The sequence below is a fragment of the Callospermophilus lateralis genome, chromosome 4, assembly GCF_048772815.1.
Source record: "Callospermophilus lateralis isolate mCalLat2 chromosome 4, mCalLat2.hap1, whole genome shotgun sequence".
In the NCBI taxonomy this organism is placed as follows: Eukaryota; Metazoa; Chordata; class Mammalia; order Rodentia; family Sciuridae; genus Callospermophilus; species Callospermophilus lateralis.
In genome coordinates this window covers 163632345-163654934 of record NC_135308.1, presented here as the reverse complement: position 1 = coordinate 163654934, position 22590 = coordinate 163632345, and the positions used below count along the sequence as shown (strand labels likewise).

The 22590-nt window shown below is 44.5% G+C and overlaps 1 protein-coding gene across 1 annotated transcript in view; it reads right to left on the bottom strand.

Annotated features, from left to right (window-relative positions):
• Nucleotides 1–22590, bottom strand: part of Atxn10 (ataxin 10) — a 142089-nt gene that overhangs the window by 53055 nt on the left and 66444 nt on the right. Inside the window, exons 8-9 of the mRNA XM_076855475.1 lie at nt 18126–18234; nt 16467–16636 (exon numbers count right to left, since the gene is read on the bottom strand). Coding sequence (XP_076711590.1) covers nt 16467–16636; nt 18126–18234 — 279 coding nt within the window. The remainder of the gene's footprint in view (nt 1–16466; nt 16637–18125; nt 18235–22590) is intronic.

Genomic DNA, 22590 nt, shown 5'->3' with positions numbered 1-22590 from the left:
AGTAGCACAGGGGACTGAGGGAGTTCATTTACTTTTTACCTGTGACTTCAAACTTTTCCTGTAGTTATTATGAGTAAAATATTATCTTTTAAGATTAAGTTTTCTGCTCAGCTCATTTAAACCACAAAGTAAAGTAAAAGGATGTGTCTCAATAGGAAATTCTTTAAAAATCACGAAAACCAAGAGCCAGGAAAGAAAGGTTTACCAGGTCCACTCTCCTGCTTCAGGCAGAACCACACCTGCCCAGTGGACTCCAACCCACCGAGTGCAGGGTCAAATGGACTGCACTGAAGCCGGCCTCCTCTCTTTCAGCTCACATTTTAAAACACCTCTTTCACCAAGGCCTAATTTATTTTCAGTTTTAATTAAAGGTATTTAGGCAAGCAACAGATTTGTTATTCCCTGAGATGCATCTTAAACCAGATTTTTACGTGATCACTAATAATGGAGAGGCAGAGCAGGCATACGAATGATAAGACCCAGGAACTAAGTCTTGCACTAAACCACCAGGTGTCCCAGTCTCCAGCTTGAAATGGGAAAAGATACGAGTATTTCCCACCACAGAGTGGATTTTGCTACGTCACATTTTTTTTAGACCCTTTTGAAGGAATCTGCGTAATGTAGGCAACAGTCTACATTACAGTCTATCAGTTGTTATTTCTGCACCACATCTTCCCATAAAGGGCAAGCAATGCAGAACAAGCAAATGTCCTGTTGCACACGGTTTTGGGAAGGTCCCCTGTAAGGTAACAAGCACATGTAAGAACATCCGTCGGCTCAGCCCTGAAAGTGGACAGAGCGTTCATCTCAGGCTAGGAGCCACACTGGGACCACACAGAGGGTGACTGGCAAAGAGACCTGGAGCCAAAGAGCTGGGTGCCAGATTGTGAATTTCCAAGTGTGAAAACATCCAAAGTGGAGGTGGCCCACAGAAGCAGGGCAACAGGGAAAGTCAGTACCTTCCCGGCACAGGAGGAGTTCCCAGGCCCACCACAGAGACCTCTGCACTGCTCTCTCCAGTCCCCTCTGCCAGCCCCTTCCTTTTGGTCCTGTCACATATCTCCTCACAGTGGAGACCTCAGCCGGCTCCCAGGTGAGCTCACGCTATGACAGGAAGCAGCCCACACACAGTCCAAATGGCTTAAAACAAGGGCAGGTGTTCCCTGTTCCTGCCATTTCACAGCCACACAGACCTGGGCACAAGGCTAGACTCTCCCCATCTGCACACTGGGAAAACAGCAGCATCTTCAAGGCAGAGATTAAAGGTACAGTCACCTGACGCCATTGCCCAGAGTCTGGATCAGAAGCCCTGGTGTCACAAGCCCCAGCTCTGGCTACCACATGATTTAGCCCCCATCTCCTATAAAAATGAGCTGCTTGTGAATAAGGACTGCATCCAACTCAGCCTGGAAACCACAGAGCTCACCAGAGGCCTGGCACAGTGTGCCTTCAGGGAACGTGTGCTGACCCACCAGGCAGAATGCTGTTGAGCAGTTCCTGTGGCTCCATGGACCCCACACAGGGAGTAGCAGGCTAGTGAGGGCACACTCACAGGTGTACCTACCTGCAGGAAGCCTACTAAGCTCAGGAAAGACTGTGGCCTTCAGGTCCCTGAACCCTAACACAAGCCAGGACCAACAGACCTGGGCTCCTGCTCCCAGGGAAGCCTCAGCAAAGAAATGTGAGCAGAACCACACCTGCCCAGCAGACTCCAACCCACCGAATACAGGGAGAATCAGCATTCCACTTCCATGTGGGAGAAAAATGCAACTCAAGGTCCCTGCTGCTCATCCCTCACTTAGGGGCCATCAAGCACCTGGCTTTACTAGCACACAAAAGCCAGCCTCCACAGCGACCTTCTAAGGGTGAGGGACTTGAGTGTCAGTCAAAGAAACATGCATCTGTCAAATCAGACAGGGGTGGGGAGGGAGCAGGAAGGAGGGGGAGACAGGGAGAAGTGGAGAGCCAGGGACCAGATGGAGCCACAGACACTGCCAGCTGCTCCACACTCCTACCTCACACACACCACCCAGGTGTGCGTGACTCCTCCCTGGAAGTAGAGCCTTAGGAAGTGAGGAACAAGGTTGTGAACAGCTGGGTGAGACAGGCCTGGCCTCTGAGGGCATTATTCCCTGGGGAAGCCACACCCTGTGCTTCATTCCTCTGCTGGGTCAGATGGCTAGGGCCGAGGACCTTCCCTCACCCTTGCTCCTCTCTTGGCACACAGTATGCTCTTAATAAATATCTATTTCCCTGACAATATGTTTTTAAGGTAACTTTCAAAGACTTAAGACCATGCTGCCTTTACTAAGAACACTACTGCTAAGTGAGAATGTCTGCACTACATTAAATCTTGGAAACGTTGAAGATTTACGTCTCTTCTTTTTGGATGTGCATAAAGCCTACTGCCATGATTTATACGTCCATAAAAGCCATACATTTACAGGCAGGATAGACAGGAAGCCTGGAATGCCTCACAGCGCTCAAATTCCTGCCATCCAGACTAAGGATGCCTCAGGCTTCTGACAATAAGCTGTCACACAGAGCTGTAATCAGGACCTTGCCCTGAAGATAAAGCATTACACACTGCTCTATCCATTCACATTCAGATTACAGCTCTTGGCACTCTGGCTTGAGTGTGTGCATGCACACCTGGCCAGCAAGTTCACAGGAGCATAAAGATGCCATCAGAGCACGAACCTGTCACTTGTCTTCCAGGCCCAGACAGCGTGGTACTCAAGGGTGAACTCAGCTCCAGCCCCTCCCATTCCCCACCTCTGCATTGCTAGCGACTTCATTAAAAAGTTTCCTCTTGGATTTTTCCAGTGAGTAAATTCAACATGGTCACTAACACATACCATACTCTTGTCCTGGCCGAGAGCTCCCAACTTGTGAACTGGCACAGTAGCACTTTGACAGCAGTCTCCAAATGAAGTGTGATATTCCTCAGGAATTTCAGTTTTTAACAGATCAATAATGAATCTGATATTCTGAGTCTAAAATAATGGTGTATTTTGTTCCAAGTGTGTCACTAAAGTGGCTAGTCCCATTCTGAACGTGGTTTTCCTGAGTCTTTTTTTTTTTTTAAATATTTATTTATTTATTTATTTTTAGTTTTCAGCAGACACAACATCTTTGTTTGTATGTGGTGCTAAGGATCGAACCTGGGCCGCACGCACGCCAGGCAAGCGCGCTACCGCTTGAGCCACATCCCCAATCCTTTCCTGAGTCTTGACAGAACAGCCAGCAAGCCTTCTACAGAAGTGGGGCAGTGGCCCATGCTCACACTGGTGGCCTGTGTGTGCCATGCTTTGCACATGCAGTCCAGGCAGCTCTCCCAGCAGCCCTGCATGGGGATGTGGACCAATCTCACAGGTGAGAGAGGCTGGCGCATGGGGAGGGGAGGGGAGGGGAGTGGCACAGGACCACAGGAGCTGACTCAGGGAGCTAGCAGGGACAGCACAGGTGTCCTCTGACCACACTCAGGGCTTCTCACACCACCACTGCAGGGACACATCTCTGCTATAGGAAGTGTGCAGCATTGGCTTAACTCCGAATCTGCACATCTCATCACAGAGGCAGAACTCTGTTTTCTTCCTCTTTACAAATTCCAATAACATTAATAAACAGTGCACCCAGTAAAGGTCAAAAAATGCCAATTTAATCAATGTACGCAAGATGGGCAAGACTGGAGAAAGGGAACCAGAGCCCATTTTTCCTAATACGCAAGGTAAAATTACCCATGTAAAATCACTAATACAGAATAACTCTTACAAGAAAATGAAACATCATTGAGCTAAAAAAATTCAACTATAATTTTAATAAAATAACTAGAATTTTAGAACACTCTGACTTACAAAGCCCATGTAGAGGAAATTCTTGTGTGTGAAAATTTTTTCTTATCCATATTTACTAACACTATACTAACATCCTTCTAAAATTGCTAGAAATTATTTTTCAAAATTAAAAACGAATGAATCTTTAAAAGAAGACCAAAAGGACTGATTTCTTTCTCTCCAAAGTGATGGAGAAGGAGCTCCCACCTGCCTTCTGGAGCAAATTCTCCAGAATTCCAGCCAGGGTGGCCAGCTCGGAACAGTCCTGCAGCTCCGAGGAGGGTGCTACACTGCTCATCTGAGTTTTTAAAATCAGCTGATACTCCAGCTCTGAGCTGTTGTTTTGCTTTGTTTAGGGCTGGGGAAGGCAAAGGGTGAAGCTAAAGGTTTCCAGGGTTGACATTACAGCAGGCAAGGGACACACTACTCTCCCTCTCCCTCCTCCTCCCCCTCCCCCTCCCCTAGGCCTACCCATAGGATTTTTTCCTGTCAACACCCCCACCACCACAGCCCTGCTCAGACTTCCCCAACCTTCCTCCTCCACAGGCTGGCCCCTGGCTGGCTGTCCCTTGCTGCAGGTGCAGATAGATCATGGGCACTCCACACCGCCAATGGAGAAGCCAGTCTCCAGAGGACATGTGCACCTGTGTCTCCTATCCCAGTTCTGTTCTTCACAGGGTCCCCCTCACTTGTCTTCCAGCCCCAGACAGTGTGGCACTCAAGGGTGAACTCAGCTCCAGCCCCTCCCATTCCCCACCTATGCACTGCTAGCGACTTCATTAAAAAGTTTCCTCTTGGATTTTTCCAGTGAGTAAATTCAACATGGTCACTAACACATACCAAGAAAATAATGATGAATCATTCCCAGAAATTAGTCTCACGTTCAACCAATTATTCAAATGGCCAAGAGTAACATGAGCTAAGTGCAGCCTGTGAAGGGATTTGTAATGTAAGACATGCAATAACACAAATACCACACAGCTCGCCCTGGAAAAGACAGCTGCACTTACAAGTGTGAGCACATGCACACGTGCACGCACGCACACACATACACACACTCTCTCTCACACTCACATTCAGGAATAAATGACACAAAGCCTCCTGCAGTTTTCAGCAGAGGGGCCTGAAATGCCGTCTAAAAGTCTCCTCAGAAAATTTCAGCCAAACAAAAATGAAATAACTAGGCATACTGGCACTACTCGGAGGCCAGGAGGCCAAAGCAGGATGATCACAAGTTCAAGGTCAGCCTGGGCAACTTAGCAAGACCCTGTCAAAAAGAAAGAGAGAAAATAGACTAGAAATAAACCCACACACATATGAAAAGCATGACAGGGCTTACACGTTTCCCTCCAAGTTGTGCGTCGTCTTAACACACATCTCAAAAGGAGACCAAAACTCAGAAGTAAAACTGCCCTCAGGATGAATCTGCAGCAAAGACGCAGGGTGGTGGAGCAAGGCGGCCCCTCCTGTCCTACCTGGGTGGCAGTTATGTGCGATTTTACCAGTGCTGTGCAGACCCACTGCAGGCACAGAGACCGCTGTGAGAGCTCTGCGGGCAGCAAGGGCGCCTTGAAGGCTCCTTCCCGGTGCCCTGGCACCAAGAAAATTCCTGAGCATCAGAATGCTGGCATGCAATGCCAGAGGAAGGAGCAGACAAAGCCAGTCAGTCCTGGGCACAGAAGGAGGGCGGTGAGGGTCTGGTAGCTCACAGGGGAAAGGGGAACTGAAATGGACCCCAGCCTCTACACTCTCGGTGCCCCTTCATGGTGCTGCCTGTCAAGAGTGCAGGCCTGCTCGAAGGGCCGTAGGAGAGCAGCACCAACCACTGCATGTGGTCAGCAACATCCAAGGGGCACTTGGGCACCCTGGACTAGAGGGGTCCTGGGCTTTGCAATGAGTGGGATACCATCAAACATCACTGTAAACCCCACTCAAGGGCCACATGGCGCTTGCAGAGGGTAGGTGCTGGCCTGTCACTACTACCAACAATGTAATCCTTACAGCCCACACATGAGCCCAGGAGCTTTCTCCATTTCACAGATGAAGGGAGACTTGAAGTCAAGCAAAGGGTCACTCAGCGAGTAAGCAAAAGCCCCAGAACTTAAACTGGTTCTTCTCTCCCACACCCACAATCTCCCTGCACTCTGCTGGAGGCAGGAATGGGAGGGTGCTAGGAGCTGGCAGTCCAGGGCAGGTCGCCGCCGCTGGGACTGCTCTCACTGCTCCTGCTGCTTGGCCTGTAGGACTTGCTTTCATGGTCAGCCCTTTCAGCTCAGGAAACTTGGCTGTCATCCTGCCACTGGGTGGCATGTGCATCCTTCTTAAAGGACAGAAATGAAAAGCCAAGTGGGAGACGGGAGAGGAGGAGACGGGCAGAGAGTTGGTGAGGCAATAAGACCCCGGTGGAGACTGTGCCCCCTCAGGCCACCACTGTACAAGGAATTCTTCCAGGAAAAGGCCCTGGCTCGTCCAGGAGGCTCAGGGAACCAGGGTGGCCATTACCATAGGTAGGTAATGGGCCCAAATACACACCACCAGTGTGGTGCTAGATGCCCTGCTCGAAATTAGATTGGCGAGAGCTGGGGACATGCCAGGCCCCAGGAGATGCAAGCAGAAGCAGAGTGTACTTGTCCTCAGTCCCCTACACAGAAAGTACCCCCATGGCAGAGCAGGAAAGAGAAAGCAGCACTGAGGGAGGAGAAGAGGAGGAAAGAGAAAGGAGGAAGGAGCAGACAAATCAAACTCTCCAGGAGAAAGGAAGTCTCAAAGTCAGACAACAAATATGCTCAGGCAACGCAAGGAAGGGACAAGAGGGTCCCAAGGCAACCTGGGAGAGGCTCAAACACAGCTGAGACAAGGCATCTCCTAGGGCCAGACCACCTGAGACTCGGGGGCTGGCAGCCCCTCGCTCACCCTGCACAGCTTGACCATGAGGCCTTTCGGAAGCTCTGGGGAAAACTTTCCACCAGGCGCTAGGCAGCTGTGCTGCCCGCCCCCCCTTCCCAAGTGCTCATTCCCAGCGTCTAGAACTCTGGCTGGTACACAGTGTATTTCAAACACACACTTACAGTTCAACAAGTTCAGTTCAGAATTAAAAGCTCTAACCCAGCGTGCTGGCTTCCAATTGCTGGGGACAATGCTCCTGCCTTTACCCCACTGCAGCTTGGCGGCACACTGGGACTCCACTCAGGCCCGCAGCTTGAGCCTCAACGCCACTCATGTTCTACTACAGTATAACAGGCATGAATCTGAATTCTGCAAAAATAAGATAAGCAACAGGCTTTGGGGGAAGGGGCAGACAATGGCCTCAAGTGCTCACAAAGAAAATCTGTAACAGGAAAGTCACTCTGATCCTCTTCATTTTCAGTTGCTGCAAGGGGGAAGATCAAAACTACTTAAGATGTATGACAGTTCCATCTTGCTTTTTTTTTTTTTGTTTGTTTGTTTTTTAAGAAATGGAGAAAGCGCTATTCTCAAACATTTGAAATAAGAGCACTGCTCTTTTTTAACCAAAGAAATGAAGCCTAGGAAGATATAAAGACATTTCACAATGTCAAAAATATTTCAGGTTTCATTAGATGGAGATTTGTAATAAAAACCTTAAATGCTCATACACCAAAAGTCCATATGCTAAAATCATAACACCCGACAATACAGGGTTAATGCAAATTATATTCCTTTGTAGAAAAATAAAAGAATGTCTGACACATTGAGAAAAAAAAAAAACAAACCTGTGTTTGTCTGCCTGTCCCCATTCCTTATATACAACAAACTGATGTGTGTACAAATGTCCCCAGATTCCTTCCCATTCCAGACAGCAATAATTTCAGTTAGCAAAATTTTTCATGATATAATTAATTTGGGCGGGGGCAGGGTACTGGGGATTGAACCCAGAGGTACTTGACCACTGAGGCATATCCCCAGCCCTATTTTTGTACTTTATTTGGAGACAGGGTCTCACTGAGTTGCTTAGCACCTCACTTTTGCTAAGGCTGGCTTAGAATTCACGATCCTCCTGTCTTAGCGTCCCAGGCCACTGGGGTTAGGCGTGCGCCACTGCACCCGGCTGAATTGAAGTTTTACTTCTTAAAATCTTTCAATAAAACGTATAGTTGAAACTGTAACTGCTAAAGCCTAGACTCTTGGCCCAGGAGGGGTCATGGTGCTGTGCAGACTGGATGTGCGACCAGGGCAGAGTCTCCTCAGTTGTCAAGGCACTGTGCCTTCCTGTCCAGCACAGCAGCAGCAGGCACTCTCTACATGTGTCCTCCTCATCTCCTAACCAGCACTTTATTGTAACAACTAAGTCATTCATGTTCACTGTAAAGATCACAAACACATGTAAAAAAGAAAACAACCCTGTGTCCTCTCCGCCAGACACAGCTGTTATCAGTGCTGTTTCTGTAGGTGATTTTGCCTTGCGCCAACTCAGATATAAACACAAAATGCAGAGGCTCATTAGGCCTGCCTTTACCCCACTGAGACTTGGCGGCACAAAGGGTCTCCTGCTGTGACCTGCCACTTACCAGGCACAACGAACTCCTAACAATGCAGCAAAGACTCTGGAAATACGATCTTTCCTTGGATGCCTACCACACTACCACAACTTACTAAAGCATCTCCTACAGATGAGAATGAAGACTGCTGCTGATTAGATCAACAATGCTGAGATCAGCACAACTGTCGATATGGTGAACCTGAGCCCTTGCCACACACTCACTTTAGTTCACCTCACAGTGTCCTGGTGCCACACTACACCCTTCCATTTATGGCTGAGGAAGCCAAGTCATGCAAACGCTGAATAACCTGCTCAAGGTCACTCGGATCATTTGGCAGAACCCAGGGCCAGCCTAGGTGCAGGGTCCCAGTCGGTTTATGCCAAATCTGAGATAACCTGCTTGTTTCTAAATCCACAAAATATCCTGGCTTATTGTGAAAATCAGTGCAATATTGTTCTAGTTTTCCATGGTTCATCGTGAAGCATTTTATTCTTCAATCAATCCCAAACTGTTTCTGGCTTTGTTGAAGGTAAGCTGAGTTATTCCCAGTGTTTCCTCAGCTGTCCACGCCCTACCTTCCAGGTAGGCTTGCCCCTCTCTGGGACTGGTCATCCTTGCCGTGGTGACTTTTTAGAATATCTCAGCATTCATTCCCAAAGCATATATTCTCTTCATTTCCAGTATATATTCCCTATCTATGTCTGTGTATTTTTGTGACTATTTTATCCTTAAAATATATTTTATTTTAAGACAATTTCCCAATTATTTTCATCTTGTTGTCGAGATTCCCAGCAGGACTTTGACTGGCCTTATAAATGGGTACAAGCTGGCCCCTTCGCCTGCCTCGCCTCCACCTGGGGTGGTGGCACACCAACCAGCGCAGCTGCTCCCCACCCCGCCCTGCCGAGTCCTCGTTTCTGCTGCTGAACACAGACAGATCAGATCTGTTTCAAATCACCTGGGCTCCAGCCTTCACGGCTGCTGGGCCACCACAGCAATGCCTTGCTCTCTGTGCCTGTAGCACAGGGAACCCTGAAAACAGCAGACCCCAAGGAGAACCTCGGGGAACAAGAGAGCAGCTGACCAAAAAGTACACAGTCAGTCCTTGGTGTGCTGGTAACAGTAAGGTGCCACTGAGGACATGTCTCAGGCATCTCCTTTCCCAGAAAATGTGAAAGCAGGGGAGCAGGGTGAGGAAAGTAGGGGTCCTGCAGCTGAATTCCACCTGCTATCACACCAAGCAACCTGATTCATGGAGCCAGTCACCCTCTGTCCACTGCGCTAGTGCAATCAGTGGACTCTTCCTTGCAAACAGTGCTATTCCTTTCCCAAAAGAGAAACTGGAGTGTTCTTGTAACAGTAAGACAAAGGGGAGGGATTTCTATAGTCAAATAGTAGAATATTATCTATGTCTAAAGAAAAAAAATTACAGCTGCAACAAACGAACACACGCACCCTCTGGATAGGAATTTTAATTTCACTTACTTTAAGGGGAACAGTACATGCTCAGAAACGAACGGCGACAGCTTGATTTATGAATTGTGACATATTTCTTGAGCTGGCATTACATTACAAAGAGGTGGAGTCCCAGGCAAGCCAGATCGTGCCTCTGCGTGCAGTCTTCAAGTTGGAGAGCGGGACTGGGAGCCCTGCCCTGGCAGAGGAGGCGCAGGGCCACTGAAGCCTGGCTCGGCCCGGCGGTTTCCAAGTCCCTCTATACTCTCCCAAATGACCTAGAACAGAGTTTGGAATCTCCACAGGCAATATTTCAAAAATATTTTTAAAATATTTACTAGATATTCACAAAAGAGAAAATCAACTCAGAAAAGCATCTATGGTTGAACTGACCAGAGAAAAGTCATTCTCATCCTAAAGAAAGTTCTATTATTTGCTTTCACCTTAGTAAAAGCCCATCTATTAGAAACATAACTGACACAGAACAGAGAGGAAGATGACTCAATCTTGGTAAATACCATGAAATGCTATCACAGGTTCCTATTTTAATGCATGCAACTGAGAGAACTGAAATGAACCAGATCTACCTGCCTCAGGCTGCTCAGGAGGGGCGGGGAGGCAGGAGACTGCAGCTCCTCTACTACATGCTTCACACACGTTGACTCTCCATCCTGCCAACCCCACAAGGAAGGCACAACTGTCTCCTGTCCCCATTTCATCCACAAAGAAGCTGAGGCTGCCCCAATTCACACAGTTAACAGATGGTCAACTAAGAAACTAGTCTGGATCTGTGAGCTCTTAAGTGCTGCCTCTGTCCCAGGCCTCTGCCCATTGGAGTTGGAAGGCCATGAGCATCCTGCAGAGTTATGGATCCAGACGTTCCAAGCCAAACAATGACAGAGCAATTGATGGCAGAAGGATCCTCTGCCGGCCTCGAACCCCAGGAGACAGCAGAGTCAGGGCACAGAGGCCCCCAGGAGGGAGAAGAGCATGTATCTGCGAAGACTTTGGTTCACTAAAGATGAACCACTAAAGGAGACACCAGGAAAAGGTGGTGGTGGGAGATGTAGGAAGGGACTGAGAAGTAAAATTGACTGATAATTAAATCAATTGTTTCATATGCCACTGTTTTGGTGGCGGTCAGTTATGTACATGTATTAGACTGAAGACTCATAAAAACAACAGCCCCTGTATACAGAAATGAATTAATAACCCATATATGCTTCCGTACACGCTTCCACACAGAAACCGAGTACAGGCAGAGGCCGAGTGAGGAGCACCAGGGTCCACAGCACAGAGAGGAGGAGAAAGTATTCCTGCATTGGCCTGAGAGATCCTCAAGGAGAAAGCACCCTGGGACCTGGAGTTCTAAAGGCCAACTTAAGGTCACTCAAGGAAGAGTGGAGGCAAAGAAGTCCACTGAGTGCTAGCAGAGATGGAGAACACAGACACCAGCCCTGTCCACAGAGAGTCAAGGGCCATGCTGGCCTGGCCCATTTTACAGATGCTCAAAAGAGAACCCCCACCGTGCACTAGTCACACATGTATTTCTTTACAGAACAACCATTCCACCAATCGTCATCCAGCACTGGCACAAAGAACAGGCACCAAGAACAACGAGCTGAACAAAGCCACAGGAAACAGCCCATCTCCTTCAGCCTCATGACTGAATGTGCCTGAGACAAGGAAGGAGAGGGCCAACAGCTGGCCTGTTCTCGGCTCCTGTGGTCACCAGGGAAGATGAAAGGCACTGACCTCAGGTCATCAGTGGATAATGTGTAAACCGCTCTGCAACTTCAGAACCGACAGCAGTGAGGCACGTGTAGTGGACAGTCAACAATATAAAAATCGACTGTTGTTCAAGAAAAACTTACTGAATGCTTTCCATGCACTATGTTCAATTTAAACAAACTTAATGAAAAATGTATCATGGAGACTTTGATTTCTGTGAATGAAAGCCCATGACTGCTGAGCTGGAGGCGAGCAGGGTCCTGCTCACTTGCCGACTCCTCCACACAGTCCTGACCTGTTCTTGAAGGAAGTGACGCTGCTGCGAAAGCTGTGCACAGTTGGGTTTTTTCTTTGAATAAAGCATTCACTCAAAAAGAAGTCGGGTCATCGGTGAAGAACAGAAGAAAGGGGAAGACAAAGAGTGAGCCACACACTGTCACTCCAGGAAGAGCCCAGGAGTCTCTGCTCCCAGACACAGCATTAACACCTACATGCCTTCTTTAACAGAAGCCAGAAAATCTCCACCCAGGGTTCAAGGGTTTAAAAGCAGACTGGTCTTTGCAGCTGCAGCAAAGAAACACTAAGCAAGCTGAGGACAAGAGACAAGGTATGAGGAGCAGTCAGGAAGGACTTCTCCCTTCCTGCTGGGACCTGGGGAAGGAGGGTCCTAAGTTCAGAAAACACCACAACCCATCAAATGTGCGGAAGGCACAGCCCGAGCCTCATGGGAAGGCTATGGGTAGCAGGAATCCTAAGACCAAGCACCCCAACTCTGATACCTTGCTCAAGGGTACAAATCTCAAAAGAAGAGGTTCTCCCAGCCTATGAACAGCCCTGCTCAGGGGACCGGCCAGCCAGAGGGCAGTGTCTCCTGGCGGCTCTTCTCCACAGGCCTCTGAAAGTGGACCTTAGTTAGCACTCATGGTGTGCACATACACATGTGCCTGCTCTCTCTCCACTAACATGGCTGCCGAATGAAGACAACGAGCCCGGCGTTCCCATTCAAGAGCAGCGGGCTGGGCTCCCTCAGCCTCTCAGGGCCTTGATTTCCTCACTTAGAAATCGATGAAGACAAAATCTTTTCAGTCTTCTTCAGAGGCCCCACAGGCTGCAGTGATTTGGGAAAGATGAAAAGGACTCCATAATGGGAAGGGCCACAGGAGAGAAGAGGTGCCATCCAGCAGGTGGACACCACACTGTCGCAGAGAATGAGGAGATACAGATGAGCAGAGACTCGAAAGGCTTCTGCTCAAACTCCAGAGGAAACAGACATTCTAGAAAAGCTTGTGTCATGCACAGTTTTGAGATCCTGGGTCAAGGAGGCAAGGTCCCAAGGTATTCCAAGAATGGAACCTTCCAGGTGAAGAAGCCCTGTCTATCAAGGGAATGTGCATATTTGACAAAGGAATGATGGGAGACAGCCGAGAGGACCACCAAAGTGTAGGGTTAAAGCTAGAGGGGACTCAAGAGACATGGCTAGCAGCACCTTTGTTGTGAAGCCCTCCAGGAGGTCTATTTCAAACCTTCTCCTTGAAACTCTCTGAAAGCTCTCAAATGAGAGGCACCAGGATGTAGGAGAGGGAACACAGGCCTGGGAACGCACCAGCAGGATGGCCTTCCGTGAAATGTGGTTGGCAGAACCTGCTGTTCAAGACCAAGGCAAAGATTAAAGCTGGTGACACCTGCAGCTCACTGGGTACAATGTGGGGACACAGCAGACACTAAACAAATAAATCATGGCTAGTGCCTTTGTTATTCTGGGTGAAGGACGAACCCAAGCTAGGTGAGGTGGCACAAAAGTTCAAAGTTGTATCTTCAGTCTCAGTGCAGACACAGGCAAACATCCTCCCAGGCTCCAATTGGGAAAGAGTGGAACAATCCACCCATGCAATGCTGTGAGAACGAGGGGCCCAAGGATAAGGACCTGCTTTTCCCAGAAACCATGACTGCAGCCACCTGAGTGCTCCTGAACTCCACCCCTGGAGGCAACAACGAGCAGGGAAAAGGTTTACAATGCCGATTGGAATCAGGATTCAGCTACAAGAGCAGAGAAGCTCCAACACATCCCAAATACAATTTTAGTGCTGCCTCTGAATCTTTGGAAAAAGAATAACACCTCCGAGGTAATGCTTTCAGGTTCAGTCTCTGTTGGCACAGGGAAGGAACAGGGCGAAACAGAGGCCTTCTAATATTCAGAGTTGACTCCCTCCTCCCCTCTGCACTGTTTGCTCAGAAACCAGCAAAGCAATGAGCCACCACACAAGTAAGAGCACCCTGTGGACTTCCCATGGGCCCCAGGACCTCCACAGCAGCTTGGGCGCACTCTGTATTTACTTACGGTGCAACCTGATCCCCACTTCAGGGAGTTATTTCATAAGGCTTTTAAGGGTTACTCTATTTTGTTCCTATAAGAGGCCAATCCAAATTAGCAACAAAAGGGTAGTTAAACACAAGAAAAAACACTTCTTTTGTGCTCCTCAAGAAAGGCAGTCTTGGTCATTAAAAAGGTAAAATGTCTTATTCTATCAACTTTTTTTAAAAATAAAAATCAGTCTAGTGATTTTCCAAGGGCAGATTAGTAGTCTTATACTCGTGCCTGCTTGGAGATGAGAAGGGTGCCAAAGGATGCAGAGAGCTAACAAAAGGACACGTTTCCTGCTGTGATGTTATTTCAAAGGAATTCTTTTTTTTTTTAATTTATTTTTTAGCTATAGGTGGACACAATATCTTTATTTCATTTTTATGTGGTGCTGAGGTTTGAAGGCAGTGCTTCCATGTGCTAGGCGAATGCTCTACCACTGAACCACAACCCCAGCCCTCAAAGAATCCTTAACAGTACCAACCACTACGTAACAGTTTACTCCAAAATGCAGTATCTTTTTAAATCTTCATTTTATTTTTAATCTTTACTCCAAAACATGGTATCTTTTTAAATGTTTGTTTTATTTTTAATATTTATTCCCCTTTGTTTTTCAGACTGGATGACCCTACTAACACATTCATATTAACTCTTTCCTCTGACATTTCTATCTAGATGTTAAACATTCAATAATTTCTTACTAACTCCACATACTGTATTTTTTCAACTCTATATTTTCTATTGGTTCTTTTTTTTTTTTTAACATTTTCTATTCCTTACCAAGATATCCTATCTTTTCATTCATGTGATATCTGATGCAAATTCCTCTGCGTCCTTGAATATGACTACAAATGCTGTTTTAAAATCCTTATCAACTCACAGAAAGCTTCCACCAATTATCTGTTCTTTTGAGAATAGGACACATTTTCCTGTAGGTCAAGTAATTTTGGTTTGTATCCTAGACATTATGCTATGGAAATTCTGGATTCAGTTATATTCCTCTAAAGAGTGTGACTGGCACAATTATTTTGTCCTTAGCTTAGCTTCTTGGAGCCTGCTCCACACGTGTAATTCAGGAATCAGCAAGGATTTAAGTAACTGATACATAGATTGTGGGGCTCACTCTCTCCTTTACAGGCTCCTCTCCTCAATTTCCAATAGCTGTGTTTGCACACACACTCTTCTTTGGTTTTTCAAGCTGAAAGACTACCAAAGCTTCCACTGCCCTGCATAGCACAGAATGTACCATTTCCTTTCTCAAAGTGTCAATTTCACTCCAGAATCTGCCTGTTTTGTCAAATCTGAGTGTCTTCAGAGAGCTAAGTCCAATAGGAGCTCTCTAGTCCATTCACTTAAAGAGAACCTCAGACTCCCACCCCATTTTTCACTTTTTCTCACAATGCTGTGGGTCATGAATTCAGAAAAGGCTTTGCCAAATCTGTGTGGCATTGGCTGGGCACATAAGGAAACAAGGCAGGATCTGTTCCCAACAGAGTTCTCACACACATAGTTGGTGCCCTGATGCTCCTTGACAGGTAGGTGTCTTTATTACATCTCATTCTCCAGGGTCTCTCCATGGGGCCTCACCAAGTCCCATCATGGTGATCTCAGGGAACAAGCACTACTTACATGGTAATTGGCTGCTACAAAGTTAGAAACAGGATCAGCCAGACCAATTAAGAGATACGCCAAAAATGGTACAGAATGGCTCCTACCATGGTATATTGTTCAAAGCAGTCACAGGAGCTGAACAGATTCAAAGGGATGGAGAGATAGGTGTCAACCCTTGGTGGGAGAGTGACAAAGTCACACTGCAGAAAAATATGTAAAATAAGATGTTTCTGCAGACTTCTTGGAAAATATAATCTGCCACACATTTAATGAACCAAAACAAAAGTCACTCAAAAGTAGAACTTCAAGAGACTCCAATAAACACTAGTTCAATGTGAAACATGCAACCCAACCATCCTGCAACTCATCACTCTCTCCCGTGACTGAAATAATGGCCTCTACACTATTCAGCAAAGAGCTTTCTAAAAGCAATCTATTGATTTTCCAAAGACTTAAGACTTAAAAATATATGTCCACCTCAAAACACACAGAAGAAAAGCTTCTGGTAACATCATTGGTAAATGTAAAACACAGACGAAATTAAAGGGACCTTTGTTTTGTTTTTTTCTTACAATAAACATCAAAATAACTAGCGTTTCTTTAATGCATAGTTTGTGCTAGAAACTGTCTAGGCCTATCAAACACATTTTCATTGACTGGGAGACATAACAGTGTTCAAATGCCCAGGCTGTGAACAAACATCAGTAATGTACAGGAAAAGAAACTAGCTCCAACTCAGGACAAAAATAACATGAAATTAGAAAAAAACACAATCCTAATATTAACAAATATGGTTTATTGTGTTTATTTGTGGGAATAATATATGTTGGTTTTCACTGATGTTACATATATAATTTATGTATCTCTTCTTAATCTATTTTCTAACCACCTCAATTTTTCACTCCAAAAACATAATGTAGTCTAAACTCTAAATAAAGCAAAGCATGAATGACACATACTAATAAATAATCTTACCTTGTCTTGGTTATCTTTATTCTTGTAACACAGATTTCCAATCAAGCGAATAAGATGAGACTTAAACCCCTCAGCCATATTTGAGATTTCACCTTCTGCTTTTAAGCAACCAGAGGTACTGAAGATGTTTGTGGTATCTTTTCCAGCTACATGAATTAGTCGTAAAAGATCTAGAATGAAAAAGATAAATAAACTTTATTTTACACAAGAAAATATTTTTTAGTATTGGTACTAGCTTTCCATAAATAAATCTAATTTATTTTAATGCATTAAAACAGAATAAAGATAGAGTGCTGAAAGCTTTCTTTAAATAATGATTAAATGGCTCTTCTGCTTTTGCATTCTGTTTTTTTGATTCTAGTTTTAGGGAGATAAGCCATAATTATTTACCTTGATTTGGACTTTCTACTTTACCTACAAAGAAAAGTTGGATAAAAATTTCTCAATATCTTCCTTACCAAAATAAATAAATATCATACACACACATCTTTCTCTCTGTAAGAACTCATCTGATAACGAGTCAGCTAAGTTAAAATCACAATCCATGTCTGTAACAAACCACACCACAGAACCAAGAGAGCTTTCCACTTCTCGATGGTCAAATAATCCAAGACAGACCTGCTTTAGCCACAGTCAGAAAAATAACATTGTTATAATCTGTGGATACCTCTCTAGAGCCTAGGAAAACAGATGATCTTCTAAGACCTGTGAGTTCCTATTTCCACATTATTTCACTTAACCCTCTCGCCAAACCTAGTAATGGCAGACATCAGGTTTCCAGTTTTATAATGGAGAAATCACACTCAGAGAAGTTAGAAACTTGGCAGAGTGGGATGGGATGGCAACCCACACTCATCCTGGCTCCACAAGGATTCTAGGTTGGCGGTGTTTTATTTTGATTATCACTAAAAGCACTGCACTCAAAATAGCACCCCAGGAGGGGATTCTAGCACCTCCTGCAGCTGACTGCTAGGCATCTGAGCCTCTGATACAAAGTCACTTTCGTTAGTCGATGGGTCTCGAGCATAAGCGTGGCCTCTTTAATGGAAGAAAGCAGGGAACAGAGATGTCCAACACCAAAGCTCGGCTAACCACAAGGAGCAGTTTCCATTTGAATTATTTTCCAAATAGCTTTTTGGTAAAGATAGTAATACTTCAAATAATGGCTTCCTGCTTAAAACTGCCTTCCTGTAAGAACAGAATATATAACACACATAAAGTACTTTTCTATGCATTCAGTAAATACAATTATGAAAAATTCCCTGCCAAGTTTCATAAAGTTAAAGTAATATAAAAAAATAAAATCATCTTCATGGTCACAAGCCTCCCCTCTTCCCTTCCCCATCATCTTGGTCATGCGCCTCCTGGTGACATACCCATTGCCAGCACCCGCACCACAGTCTCACTGTGCCCATCTTCCTGAGCAGGTGTTCCAAGGTCAACAGGAGGGAGGTGGTGAAACTTGATGTGGCTTCAGGTCCACCAGCCTCTGAAGCCTGAGCTAGTACCACAACACATGACTCCCCTCAAGAAGAAATACCCAAAACCCTCAAAATGCATCAGAAAACTGAAAATTAAGAACCTGTGTTTGGATTTACATTGCAGCATGACGAGTCAGAGATTTCTTAACTAAAAACACCATGTGTGTACTTCACTCACCGACCACACGTTCCAGCAGGCCAGGAAAGCCCTGCAGATAGCCCAGCAGCTCGGTGTTGGCCGTCATTTCACACAGCACATCCAGAAGCCTAATGGTGGCCAGAGCCTCCTGCAAAGTATGTGAGAAACTAAATGATTTCATTTTATAGATCACTATGAGAGAATGGAATACAACGTTAAATATGAAAGTAACATGTAACACTGCATTTAGTAATGTAATTACTGAAAGGAGAAACTGAACCATGCAAAACAAAATAGAAGTATTAAATATGTCCTCAAATAATCATCTCCCTAACAGCAGACATCTGCCAGGGAGAATGCAAGATTATGTGTCTTCTTGGAGCAAAGAGTCAGAAAAGTTCTTATTCAAGCAAAAATACCTTCCAACAGCGGGATAAATGTTCAAAATTACTAGCTACGCGTACATAACATTTATGCAAATACTTTCTTTTTAAAGCGTTCCCAGTATTCAAGTTCTACTTTAAAGATGCAAATATCCCATGAAATACATTAATTTCTTGACCACAGGAATCCTGTAAAGTGTTGTGGTTGACAAACTCTGGCTTCAAGATCTCTGTATTATTTCTGGGTAAATAAAAACTTATATGCAGTATCTTGCTGGGTTGGAAAAGATAATATTATTTGAACATGTGAATTCACATAACTACTAAACGATCTACATCAAACAGACTGCATGACAAGGAGCTACCATATACCAGCTTCATGGCATTAGGTGGTCTACCTGGAATTCAAAAAAGCAGTTTTTATAGAACTTTTAAGCCCCACTGTTAAAGCATTTGACAAAATGTGGTAGAGACTATAAGCTGAGGTCATAAAGATAACATTCTTCAAAAGAAAGATAAATTACTTTGTTATACCAAACATGTACTTATTATTCTCTAATTAGGACATTTAAAGGTAATATCTTAATCTAGAAATCATAAAATAAATAGCAAGAAATAGCACATTTCTAATGCCTTGGATCTTTAACCCTACTTCATAGCGTTACTTGCTAATTACAGAGTTGGTGGGGGGGGGGGGTCTAGATTAGAACTCTAAAACTGTAGTTTGAAAATGGAGTCTTGAGCTAATGCATGAATGTCTCAGGGCTCCGGCACCCTTTTTCCCATTTCTCCTGGAGAAACAGCTGGCTGATGGGGGTGAGGCAGAGCTCGTGCAGACACCATGTGGCGAGGAAGCTGAGAGAGACTCCAGAGTCATCAGCAAGTGAAAAACATCAGGAAGAATCACAACTCAACATAAGCCAGGCAGTTTTAAAGTCATGATGCCACAAAGATAATTAATAAAACCAGCTCACTGGTCACCTTGGGGTGAGGGCACAGAACTGACCAATTACTCTGAAGACTGAATCAAGGGACAATCAAGCATTTCCTTGCCTTAACTAAACCATACTGTCTGGAGCCTAACAGTTGGCTAGGGAAAGTTTCTCTTTATAAAATATGCCTGCTAATAAGTGACAAATGACTATGACACTCAAAATGCCAAGGCTTCACATCTCAACAGTTGGGAGATTGAAGTAATCATCAAGGCCCACCAACACGTCAGATATAGAAGGCCAAGCATTCTGTGCCTCTGCTGAAAGTGGGCACCACAGCAACGAAACACAACCGCAAAACAGTAACCCATATCCAAACACACCTCAAGAACTAACCCTCCTCCACAATCAGAACCCACCAGAGACGCACACACCAACATCGGAACCGTAGGCAACACCCCAGGAAAAGACGCCAGCACCTTAGCTACAGCTAGCACCCGAGAGAGAAGAGGAGAAAAGGAAAGCCTAGATATTCAAGGAAGGTGGAGACCTAACCCATTGTAGGCATGGCCATTATCTGCATCCATATTTGAAAAATGAACTCGAAAAAAGTTTATCAGACAATGGAGAAAATCTGTACACTATTTATCTGGTATTAAAATTTTCCTGTTAAACTTTATAGGTTACATTAATTATGATGCACTTGTGTCTGATGACTCATTATCTTTTAGGGGTACAAGTCTGTGGATGAAACGAGAGTGAACTGTGGGACTGGAGTAGTTCAGGGGGAGCCCTGCCCAGCAGACCTGAGGTCCTGGCTCAACCCTGCACCACACATACACACACACAGAATGAACCAGAAAAAAGGAAAAGAATAAATGTGGACACTGGAGCTGGGGACGGCTGACTGAGCTTCACTACACTTTCTTCTCTTAGTCTGTTTGGAATTTTCCATGATTAAAAGACAGAAATAAAGAGACAATGAGAGGGGTTGAAAGACATGCACTGGAAGTGTCTTTCCAGTCCCTAAATTCTATGATATTAACCAAAATAAACCCAAAAGAAAATTAATTTATCCCCACCTAAAACATGCTCAATTTTCATCATTAAAGTCCTTTTATTAATAATGTGTTCCTAATGAGCATCTGGAAATTAAAAATAACAGCCAGGAAAATCACTCTTAAAAAACCAAGGGTAACGAGTAAAATGTCCTTCCAGATATTTACAAGTACCCTAAAACTATATTAATTAAATCAGGTACTGAGAGACATACGCAAACAAAAGGAGCAACATTCCAAAACATTTTGAAAGGGCAAAAGAAAAAAAAAAAGACTGGTCTCCTGGTCCAACTCATCTCTCTAACCTTCAGCGTTTGAGCCATTCTATACCTTTGTAAGTGATATAAGAATAAAAATGATGCCAATATTTTTGCCCAAAGATATGCAAATTAGTTGTATCAGGACAGACTGTAATTAATCGTTGCCTTCTGCAAAGGCCAGTTCTGCATGTATTCATTAAATACATTTTACGTGCATGTAACAAACATACATGGACATATGTTCATTTAAGCGTTCCTTTGCTACATACAAACATGTAGTTCTTTACGTTTTCCTTTCTCCAGTTAACATCGTACTGGCTCCTTCTATAAAAGCTAAACATCTAGAAATGGATCCAAACGTATGTAGCAGCTTACTACATCAGAAAGTACTAAAAGCCGTGAAAACAGTGGGCTGTTCACTACATGATCTGACTCGGTAACAGGTCAGCATTTGAGAAGCAAGGGCTATGTACTGCTCAGCAGAGTAAAAGTTCATGCTCAAGGATACCCCACTTACATGCACAGAAAACAGGCATGCAGAGGTGGGAGACTTCCAAGTCCACATGCCAGCAATACAGAAATACTCAAACCCACCCCGACGCATACCAGGGACTTTATAAAATCTTCCACAGTCAAAGGACATAAATAATTCATTTGAATCCACACATCACTTCTTATCTAAAAATAAATTCTATATTAATCAAAAGTGTGGTCTAGGAACTGAAAGAAATGGGGTTTACAGGTAAATATGTCCACGTTGTAAGTGGAGAAGTTTACTAAATTTCTAAATTTGACAAAAAAATTCAGGTCATTAAGGATAACATTGATAAGCCTAACCACATTAAGAACAAACAAAAAATTCTAAAAGCTAAATACACTACAAATAAATTTAAACAAAATTAACTGTCAATGTCAAAAAAAACCTAATATGCAAAATAAATGAACATACTGGCCCTGAAAAACAGTAGAGAAATATAATTAGTCAGATTTGCAAAGGTTGTTGTTATGGTTTAGATGTGAGGTGTCCCTCCAAAAGCTCATCTGGGAGAAAATGCAAGAAGATTCAGAAGAGAAATGATTAGGTTGTGAGCAGATGAGCCCAATCAGTGAATTAATCCCCTGATAGGGATTAACTAAGTGGTTAAATCAAATGGTGGGTGTGGCTTGAGGAGGTAGGCATTGGGGGGTGTGGCTTTTGAGTGTATATTTGTATCTGGCAAGTGAAGACTTCTCTGCTTTCTGATCATCATGTGAGCTGGTTCCCTCTGCCACAATCTTTCACCAGATGTTCTGCCTCCCTTGAGCTCTGAGGAATGGACTCCACTGTCTATAGATTGAGACCTCTGAAACCATGAGCCCTTGAGTGAACTTTTCCTCCTCTACAATTGTTCAGGTCAAGTCCTTTATTCATAGCAGTGAGAAAGCTGACTAAGACCGTTGTGACCCACAGTCTTGCACTGCAGTGTTCTTTCATTTAGAACTGTCTCTAAAATGTAACTCTCTGACCTGTCATTCAATTTCTAGGTATTGATAATCCCAGATTTATTTGTCCAAAATTGCAAAGAAATGCCTAGAAGGATATTTGCTGTAGCATTATTTTTAAAAGTTTCTTTTAAAAACCAAACCTGGAGGGCTGAGGTTGTGGCTCAGCAGTAGAGTGCTCACCCAGCACATGCAAGGACCTGGGTTCGATCCTCAGTACCACATAAAAATAAATAAAATAAAGGTATTGTGTCCAACTACAATTATGGAAAAAAAGAAAAAACCCTGGAAACAATTGAAGTATCTATAATAAACAATTGAAAAAATCATGGTGCATCTAAATAGTGAGATGCTATTCAAATATTAACAAGCACATTCGTGTTAAGATG